The sequence below is a fragment of the Podarcis vaucheri genome (assembly GCF_965113315.1).
Source record: "Podarcis vaucheri genome assembly, chromosome: 7".
In the NCBI taxonomy this organism is placed as follows: Eukaryota; Metazoa; Chordata; class Lepidosauria; order Squamata; family Lacertidae; genus Podarcis; species Podarcis vaucheri.
This window is the reverse complement of record NC_138765.1, coordinates 20,078,794-20,089,442: the sequence shown is the minus strand read 5'-3', so window position 1 is coordinate 20,089,442 and position 10,649 is coordinate 20,078,794. Positions and strand designations below refer to the sequence as shown.

Sequence of the window (10,649 nt, the reverse complement as noted above, 5' to 3'; positions counted from 1 at the left end):
TTATTCACTGACTTATTTATTATGGCACAAACGTTTGTGGAGTCAAGCCCACGTTGTCAAATACTAGGCAGTGTGGATGATAATGCAAACATCCTGGCACTGGCTCTAACATAAGAGATAAACTCGCAATCTCAAATCAAGCCACATGTGATTAATTTAATTTCCTGATCGTTTGGAACTTAGCAGTTTCACACAGTGCAGTTTTCTTTGGAAGATCCACTGTTAAAGTAGCTAAGTGAGGGAACAGATGTCTCTCAAGAACTCTCAGTCTTAAACTACAGTTCACAGGATTTTCGGGGAGAAGCCATGACTCTTTAAAGAGGTGTAATAGTGCAAATGGGATGTGGGTGGCGCTGTGGCCTAAACCACAGAGCCTAGGGCTTGCCAATCAGAAGGTCGGTGGTTCGAATCTCCGCGATGGGGTGAGCTCCTGTTGTTCGGTCCCAGCTCCTGCCAACCTAGCAGTTCGAAAGCACGTCAAAGTGCAAGTAGATAAATAGGTACTACTCCGGCGAGAAGGTAAACGGCGTTTCCGTGCGCTGCTCTGGTTCGCCAGAAGCGGCTTAGTCATGCTGGCCACATGACCCGGAAGCTGTCTGCGGACAAATGCTTGCTCCCTTGGCCAATAGAGTGAGATGAGCGCACAATCCCAGAGTCCTCCGCGGCTGGATCTAACTGGATCTAACCTTTACCTTTACCTTTAATAGTGCAAATGGGGCTTATGCTATTATTAGTTTTAGAGTGTACAAAGTAGTTTCAGGACTGCATCTTTTCCTCTGCTCCTTTCTTCCACTAAAAGAGATTTCTGTTCTTTCATATTTTTTTTAAAAATGGTCCATTAGTCACTCACAGCCCTGAGCAACTAATGGACAGAGCTGCTTGCTACTTCACAATTTGATGGCAATTTAACTAGTCCCCCTGGGAGCAATGGATGGTGTCCCATCACTCTTGAGATCTATATGGGTGGTGGTGGTGGGGACTTGTGTATGACAGTAGAAGAGAAAGCGGTTCCCAGAGAAGGACTGCTGGAAGATGCAGAGCAGGAGTACCATGCGCAATTAAACTTGGGTCACAGGTTCTTTGCATCTAAAGCGATCGCAATTCCTGAAGGTTTCTTGTTAAGCAGACTCTTTGTTTCTCTAGCAGCTCATTAATGAAACCAGAGCTAAACATCGACTTCTCTGGAAAATGCTTGTGTACCTCTTTTGGATTCAATGTCAGGTTGAGCGATTCAGCGCTGCGTCTCTGAACGTGATTTCCCACCCCCTCCAAACCAAGTGTCCAAAACGGATTGTGTAAATATAATCTAGTTCCCAGGAAAGACAAACAGCCACATCCTAATAAAGTTTATGTGTTTTGATGAAGCTGGATCTATATTATTCTGCTCTATATTGTTTTGAATATCCTTCATTAATTTCTACTGTCTCTAAGCTAGGGAAAGACTCCTTTAGATAGAGATGGACTGATGTGGCAATTTCAGCTCCCTCAAGTTGTTATTTTCCTAGTCTTAAAGTCACTTCTACACCTTTCCACATCAGCTTGGGAATTTGTTTTCTTAAAGTCCTCATGAGAACAAAATTGGGTGAAGGAAGCATAAAACTGGATGAAACCAGAAGTTATATTTGAAAGAGAAACCACAGAGATTTATTCATCTGCATGTGAAGACACATAGCTAATTTGCAGTTTCACAATTTACATTCTGGTGAGTTGAACTCTTCCACCCTTGCCTTCCATCCATGCCTTCCACCCATGCTGCAATTGGGCAGTCTGCTTTTTTTAAAAAAAAAATCGCCACCTATATATTCACCAGTTCCTATATGCTTAAATGAAAACATTGTAAACACAGCTGCAAATTTTCTCCAGCAGGTACACGGAGAAGTGCCTTGGCAACATGACCGGCACTAGCCACAGCTGGATTTTGCTACAAATATGCAGAGTGATAAATCTCTCATCCACACCTGACTTCAGCCCTGGAAATGAATAGGAATGCTTATCTGGAATGCCGAGGAGGTCCTTCCAAACTGGCCTGATTCTTCTATAAAAACCTATATCTGCCTCTGCCCTTAGAAGTACCCCTTGATGTCAGATCCTAGGACCTGATGTTGCCGTTCTGTAGCCTGACCTACCGGAGATCTTCTCGAATGCTTTTTGCAGCAATCTATGTGCCCTGTGGAAGAGAAACAAAGACAATATATGGTCAAGGGAGCAAGCACCCATATGTGCTTTAGAACTGAGCCAAAAGCACCAAGAAAAAAATGCTTTCTGCAAACTATGTGGGCGTGGTGAAAGCCATCTCCCCTCCTTGCCAATTTCCCTCCATGCATGTGCTGTAAAAGGTTTGCTAGTGAATTATGACCCCTCACTTCTCAGTTGCCTTCACTTGCCCTAGTGACGTCCTCAGGTCTAGCTATGTATCTGTGACCTCATTCCAGAGGTGCCAGGTTGCCCCCAAGGCTGAGGAGGCTTGTCGTGCGTTGAACGTGCATGACATTATGTGTGCTGCATGTATGTGACATCATGCACGTAACATATGTCATGATGTCGTATCCTTCGGAGGAGAAGCTGGGTACTGAAGCTGCAATGCTCAATGTGTGTCACATGTAACAGCACATGTGTGAGCTGCATGCTGGTCCCCTCAATATTGACACCCCAGCCCCCTAGAGGTGTTGCACCTGCCTCATTCTGTTTATTGTGTGTGATCCCTGATGGAGCAGGACTGCCCACCAGAACTATTCAGGAAGGTAGAAGGAATCACAGCTGGAGAAAATTGTGTCAATGCAGTATACTCAGGGAAATAAAGAAGAAAACCCGACAAGGACAGCAGTCATGCTGTCAAAGGAAAACCAAATCACCAGATAGACTTAAGCTGAGTGCATGCTGGGAGATCTGAGGCAAGAAAGGAGAGGGTTGTCACGTACCTAGTGCAAGAAGGGCAATGGTGATGCCAAAGATTACCCCAATCTTCAGCAAGTTCAGAACTTCAATCACCAAGGGAGGGGAAGAGAACCGGCTCTGTGGTTCTGGAAGGAGGAGAGTATGATTGGTTAGAGTAGAAACTATTTGTGGGTTCTGGATGTAGGATTTGCCTCTAAATAATGGAAAGCAACAAAGGTCCATATAGTTAAAGCTATGGTTTTCCCAGTAGTGATGTATGGAAGTGAGAGCTGGACCATAAAGAAGACTGATAGCCGAAGAATTGATGCTTTTGAATTACGGTGCTGGAGAAGACTCTTGAGAGTCCCATGGACTGCGAGAAGATCAAACCTATTCATTCTGAAGGAAATCAGCCCTGAGTGCTCACTGGAAGGACAGATCCTGAAGCTGAGGCTCCAATACTTTGGCCACCTCATGAGAAGAGAAGACTCCCTGGAAGAGACCCTGATGTTGGGAAAGATTGAGGGCACAAGGAAAAGGGGATGACAGAGGACGAGATGGTTGGAGAGTGTCTTCGAAGCTACCAGCATGAGTTTGACCAAACTGTGGGAGGCAGTGGAAGACAGGAGTGCCTGGCGTGCTCTGGTCCATGGAGTCACGAAGAGTCGGACACGACTAAATGACTAAACATCAACAGACAACGGGAGTGTATTCCTGTTGATTCTGGTGGACCTCTCAGTGGAAAGCAATTTGGAGTTGCAACTTTAAATGCCTCTTTCCCCAAGGGAAGGCAAATTAATGATAAAGTGATGCATCACAGGGAGAAGCAGTTACCAAATAATGGTACAGTGAAAATCCCTGTAATAGTCCATAACAGAGTTAGGGAACATCTCGAGGGCCACATTGCCTCATAGGCAACCTTCCCAGGGCCACATGCTAGTGTTGGGCAGAGCCAGGGGCAAACATCAGTGGAGTAAAAGGTGGGACACTTTCTTTTATACCATGTTTACACACATACCAGCACACACCACCCAGGCCAGCGAACAGCATTATGCCAGTTCAAGCCTGGCAAAATCACTTCAGGCGATTCACAAAGCAGGACTAGTGAAAAGGAGTGTGCCCTGAGTTCCAGATAGGGCTGAAGGGCTGAATTTGGCCCTTGAGTTTGAGGTTGCCAACTCATCCTTGACGATAAAGTCAAGGATTCTGATTCTTGGCACTTTTATGCTAGTTTTAACTTCTGGACAAGTGAGTTTGCCAGATGAGCTGGCACATGTGTCATTATTCCTCCTGTTTTCATTGCCGCATGTATTCTTTCTTTTAAACATTTTATTTATTAATTTGATCTTTAAAAAGTGCTGTGGTGATGGATTTTAAGACTATTGCACCAAATACAGTTTGCTAATAAAAACAGTTTTCAGAACTGGAACTGTTAAAAAAAAAAAACTTTTTTGTGGAGAACATGAGTTAGAGCTTTTGCAAGCTTATTTTAATCAGGGGTAACCGGAGCTTTTCTTCAGTCACAGCTCACAGGAGCTCAGCTGCAGTACCTCTCAGGTGGGTGCCATTGCCATGCTAAGAGAACGAGGGAAAAGTTCATGGTGAGCCCTGGATTCTCTTTTTCTAGAAAATTAGCACTGGGTGTAACTCAGGGCCAGATTTAGGTTTGATGAGGCCCGAAGCTACTGAAGGTAATGGGGCCCTTTATATGTCCAGCTGTCCTTTGTCAACAACAAATGGTCGCTGTCTTTTTGTGTTGAATAGATGCTAGATGGTAATTTATGGACCTAATGGGTATCTAAAGACATTGGCACATAACAGTCCATGCAGAATGTAGGCACCCTATACATAGAAATGAGCAAACCAGTGATATTTTAGGGAGCAGGCTAGCAGGCGGGAGCCAATTACTTACATCATAGGAGCCTACAAAACACTGTTGCTGTATGTAGGTTTTGTTTTATTTGTTTTTTATCTTATATTTTGGAAATGTACATCCACATTTTTCCCTTTAAATTTTTGGGGCCCCCAAGAGAGTGGGGCCCTAAGCTGTAGCTTGTTTATAGCTTGTTTAGCTTATACATAAATCTGGCACTGGCGTAACTGCTTGAGAAGAACCACAGTCCCTAATACTGTATCCTATTCTCCAACGCGAGTGAGCTCCGAACCTTCCGTACATCCTCAAACCACAAGGAGGCAGAAGTGCTCTGAGCAATTCTGGCTGCTCCTTACCCACTCACCATAAGAGTACTGAACGCTTATCGGCTCGGACACCGATGGGTGCTCCACGCTGCAAGTGTAGCTCGCCCTCTGGTCAGGATCAGGCAAACGTAAGAAGCTAGAAGCCTGGGAGAAGCCGGTGGGATCTGTACAATCCTGCTGGGAGGAATTCAGCTGGAGTCCAGAATGATACCACGTGAGCCGCACCGGAGCAGGGTAGAAGCCTCCCGTTCTGCAAACGAGGGTCCATTTGGATTCAGGCTCAGTCTGGAGTTGCAGGAAAACGACCGGCTGGGTGGGGCGAGCTGCGGGAGGCAAAGAGAGGAGAGCAGTTGCCAGCGGCACAAGAACACTCTTAGCACCAGCAGTTTCTAGCAACAAGTATTCAGAAGCAGCCTGGAGAGTGGATGACTTTTCCTCTCCGTGCCCAGAAACAATGAGCTGCAAAAAGAGGATTTTCGGAATTTTGCCCAGCAAAGGGCATTCCGTGGCATCAAGGCTGGAAGAGAGAACTTTAAGAGGACAATGATTGTTTCATCACAGCCCTTGTTTATAATGTGGTCGCCAGATTGATGAAGGAGGTACCTGGCCAGGAAGATAGCACACCACTGTTAAAACAGCTTCACTGGCTGCCCATCTACCATTGAGCCAGGCTGAAGTTATTAATTTGCAGAGACCTGCCTGCACAAAATTAGGTCCAGGGTACCTCAGGGATCTCCTGAACCTTTATAGCCCAGCTTGGTCCCTGAGATCATCAGCAGGAGCATCGCTGGTTGATCTCCATGCTGGTGAGGCTCACTTGATAATAACAAGAAATAGACCCAGTCCTGTGTACAGTGTGATACTTTGTCGACAGGGATTCAGCAGGCGCCCTCTGTGCCAAGTTTTAAACGTCTGCTGAAAACTTGTCTATTCTGCCAGGCCTATGCAGGCAACTAAGAATACATTCTTCTACAAGGGTTAATTGAGGTGTGGTTTTAACTTTTTAATATGCTTTTACTGTGTGTTTTTATGCATTTTTGTTGTAAACAAAAATAACAGTATACTTTTTAAAATAAATAATAATAATAATATTTTTTATTTTTATTATTTATACCCCGCCCATCTGGCTGGGTTTCCTCAGCCACTCTAGGTAGCTCCCAACAGAATACTAAAAATACATTAAAACAACAAACATTAAAAACTTCCCTAAACAGGGCTGCCTTCGGATGTCTTCTAAAAGTCAGATAGTTGTTTATTTCATTGATAATTAAATAGACATATATGTGTATATAATTAAGACAGGAATTGTTTCAAGACCACCTGGAGGATTCCCCCCCCCCCCGGAGAGAGGCAAATTAAAACAGTGAACAGAGTGGAGAGGGCTGGTTTCTCATAAAAAAAGTGAGAAGAATTGTGTCTGCACATTTGACCTCATATCTCAGGTTCTGCAAATGCTAAACACCTTCTCTCTCTCTCTCTCTCTCTCTCTCTCTCTCTCTCTCTCTCTCTCTCTCCCCCCCCCCCCATGAAATATGGAAAATTGGGAATGATGTTTCAACAGGAAGGGGGGACTGCTTACGTACCCCTATGGAGGGCCATGTATTCTTTATGAGTGTTATTTAGCTTGGCAAGCACAATCGTGTGCTGTGAGACTCTCAAGCAGGGGATGTTGCTGTAGTCCAACTCCCATCAGTCCCCAGCCAACATGCGTAACAGCCAGGGGTTATGGAAGTTGTATCTCAACAACATCCAGAGATTGCAGCATTGGCTATTCCTGCCATCCGGACACCCTGACCAAAGAACCTTGGTTGAAGTATAGACATGCAGAGGGACACAGAGATTCTTGCATTGCAGGGGGGTTCATCCCTTACAGTTCTATGTTTCTATGAGCATTTTCTGAAGGAGAAAGGCTCAATGCCCAACAGACCTACCTACCTGTCACTGGCCTATCTTACCATAAACATGGAGCTTGACCCCATTGCCACACATCTCCTCTTCACCCAACACCATCACTTGGCAAGTGTAGCTGCCAGCATCTTCCAAGGAGACGTTGGTGATGACCAGCAGTCCCTCTCCTGGGCTGAGGAAGGTGTCTGGATAAGACAGGCTGAAGCGGGGTCCTGGGACCACCACAGATTCTGCCATCCTTGGGCCTTTCAACCAGGACATGCCCCCCTTGGCTGAAGTGGGTTTCCCAGTCAGGATGGAGAAGGCACATTTCAGGGTGACGTTGTCTCCCACGATGGCAGTGACCTCTGCTGGAAACTGGACCACCGAGTAATGGACGCCGGAGGCTGAAAGGAGGCAATGGAAAGGGTAAAAGAGTATTGGGAAATGATCTGCAATGAATTGAAAAAAATGTTTTAAAGTACTTCCCCGCCACCAAAGCCCCCCCCCTCCCCGAGTCCTTTCTGTTGGGGATAATTCAGACTGAAATTTCCAGGTCTCAAAAAAGTTTATTTATGTTTGCTACTACTGCGGCTCATATTTTGTTAGACCAAAATTGGAAAACGAGCGAAGTCCCAATGAAAGAAGAATGGCAACTTAAGTTGACAGAATATGCACAACTCGCAGACTTAACATATAGAATAAGAGAACAAGAAGAACATACATTTAGAGAAGATTGAAAAGATTGAATATTGAATATATGGGAAATAACTGTGTACAGCTGAAAACGCTGACAGCATTAAGATAAATTCAACAGTGTAAACAAGTTTTGATGCAATAATGGAATACTGAATGGTATAGTTTTTGTAAAATATGTAGGGATTTATTATATGTAAAATGAACCATGGAAAGAGAAGAAGGGAAGTCGCTGATATTTTAAGTATATCTTAAGGATGTAAAATGAGTCTTTTAAATTGTAAAACAGAAAATTTAATAAAAATTATATATATAAAAAGAAAGAAAGGAGCCAATGAAAACTACAGTAAATGATGACATATATACACACATGTCTGCAGAGCTGGAGAACCATATTCATAGGAAACAAGAACATTCTTGCTAAAAGGTTGCAAGTGGGGAAGCCTGTGGAACTCATCTTGCAAATGCAAAATCTGGATTGAAATTCATTTGCTAGTATGGGATTCCTAAGCTACAGTCGTCAACAGAAGAATAAAAAGGTATTTTTGAGGAATCTCAAGTTTTGTTCATTTTGCAATAAATCTGCTAGACATTTCTTCCTTCTCAGAGGCAAGCGACTCACTTCAAAAGACTTGGGCTCCTTCCATGCCCAATACTAAGTTTATAGCATCTCTGTTTAGGGATATCCCACATCAAAGCAGGCATAGGATTTTCCCATCATCCCTCAGACTCACCTGTGGGAAGGCTTGAGGTGCAGAGCAGGAAGGAAATTCCCAGCAGGAGATAAACCTGTTTCAGCTTCATTGTTTTGTGGCTGCTCTGCTTTGCAGTTCAGAAAAGACAGAGGTTCTCCCCTCAGAGAAGCAAAGAGAGACCGAAGAATCACATGATACAAAGCACAACAGTTCCTTTTCAGGTCAAGGCTGTGAAGCAAAATAAGCTTCTCCTTCTTGGACCATCTATGCTGTTCTCTTAAGGTTGAGAACCCCTGTGGGGTTCTTATAAAAATGGCTTGCTTAGAATCAGGGCTGGCCCACCAGACGCTCATCCCATAACTTGTTCTATACAAACCAACTTCAGAAACCATCCTTGAAAGTAGGGGTGGAAGGATCTATGAATTTCGATTCTCTCAGTTTCTCATTTTCCTCCCAATTAAAATTCAGTTCTCTACAGTTTGCAGCAATTTTTAAACTATATATTTAATCATTGTGAAATTTCAATTCCTCCTAAGGTCATATTCCCCCCCTCCCCCAGTTCTCCAGTTAGCAGCAATTTGCAAATAAAGAAAATATTTGTGGAAATCCATTAGCATTTTAGCGAGGCTTTCTCCCAATAAACACATTTTATGTGAAAATTTGACCAATGTACACATTTTCTGCAAGCCATTTCCCCTAATATAATGCATTTGTGGAGGCTATTTTCACTATTTACATTTTTATTTAAAATGTTCAGATTTAAGACACTAAAACCTGGTGGGCAGGGGAGACTCATCTTGCTTTGCCACCTGAGGTGAAACAGGAAAGTGTCGCCATTGTCAAAGCTTCACTTATCGGAGTTGTACTACGGCTTCCAGGTTCCAGTGAAAGCTCATGAGATTTCACAGTGCTCTCATGATATCTCACAAGAACCCAGAAGCTGCCGCCACCACTTCTCCTTGTTTCCCCAGTGGCAAGGGAAGCATCCATGGTGGCCACTCATTAGATTCTGCTGCCTGAGGCAGCTACCTCTGTCCACCTCATGGATGTGCCAGGCCCTGCTCTATAATCACACTCTATGATTTCTAAAAGCTATGAGATGAAGCCATATTTGTGGCTAGGGACAGGGTGGGAATCCTCTTAGTTCCATTTAGTTCTGCATATCAGGTATTTTTTCCTACTACACCACAATGGGCAGAGCCTCTTTTCTATAGACCCTTCCATACAGAAATTTGCCCTTCAGTGCATAACACTTAGCTTTATAGTCCCTCCATAGTTCTCCACATCTTATCCTGGATCCAAAGTCCTCAGAATCTTCAGCACAGAATGTTATCTTGGGTGGTGTTGGAAGTCCAAACAGACCATATCTCCATGTCCTCTGGAGCCTCCTCCCTTGAAAAATTCTAACTGGGCGGGAGTGCTAAATATCTGGCCAAAAATGAGCCATGCCTAAAATAAGACAATAGGCCACTGCTGCTCCTTATCGATTCTTACGTATCTGCTGGTTATCAGGAGCCTGAAAACAAATTTATATTTTCTCCTGTACACATCAGTTGCCCCACAAAGCACACCATTTTCAGAGCAGCACTGGCTTCAAGTTTGCAAGAAAGTAAGAAGAACGTAGTGGATCAGGCCAATGGCCCATGTAGTCCAGCATCCTGTTCTCACCGTGGCCAACCAGAAGATCCAAAGCAGAAGATCAGCACAAGAGCTCTCAACCCCTTCTGCAGTTTCCAGAAACATTACTGCCTTCAACCATGCAGACAGAGCATAGCCATTGTGGCTAGTTGCAATTGGTAGCCATCTCCTCCAGGAATTTGCCCATCCCTATTTTAAAGCCACCCAGGTTTGGTGGCCTATCACTGCCTCCTGATGAGGGCGGGTTTTATAGGAGCTGCATGGAGAACTTCTTTGATTTATGTGTCTTGGATTGTCCAACATTCAACTTCATTGGGTATCCATGGGTTCTAGCGTTAGGCAAGAGGGTGAAAGGGTCTGTGCCTCAGCAAGGGGCCTGCTGCTGACCCCGGGGACCCTGTGGCACTGATTCTGCCCCTCTGGCTATAGCCATCAGCTTGCTGCCTCCGACCCAGCCAACAACAGGGGTGGATGATTAGAAAGAACAGCAGCCGCCATTGCTGGCTCCCTACCTGGGCAAGGCTGTTGCTCAGTGGTGGGGCATCTGCTTTGCGTACAGAAGGCCCCCAGTTGAATCCCCAGCCTCTCCAGGTAGGCTTCCTGTCTGATGCCCCGGAGAGTCATTGCCAGCACATATAAACAATGCAGATCTCGATGAAC

At 44.6% G+C, this 10,649-nt stretch overlaps 2 protein-coding genes across 2 annotated transcripts in view; both read right to left on the bottom strand.

The window, feature by feature from the left end:
* LOC309537649 (uncharacterized protein) overlaps window positions 1-10,649 on the bottom strand; it is a gene marked incomplete at both ends in the record, with an annotated part of 243,324 nt that overhangs the window by 9,482 nt on the left and 223,193 nt on the right. The window lies entirely within an intron of this gene.
* On the bottom strand, window positions 1,619-8,625 carry LOC309537243 (tapasin-related protein-like). The gene is made up of 5 exons (XM_082231953.1): window positions 8,391-8,625; window positions 7,029-7,367; window positions 5,112-5,396; window positions 2,919-3,020; window positions 1,619-2,167 (listed from the first exon to the last, which is right to left on the bottom strand). The coding sequence occupies exons 1-5, from the start codon at window positions 8,458-8,460 to the stop codon at window positions 2,064-2,066; spliced, it is 900 nt and encodes a 299-aa protein (XP_082088079.1). The 5' UTR covers window positions 8,461-8,625; the 3' UTR covers window positions 1,619-2,063.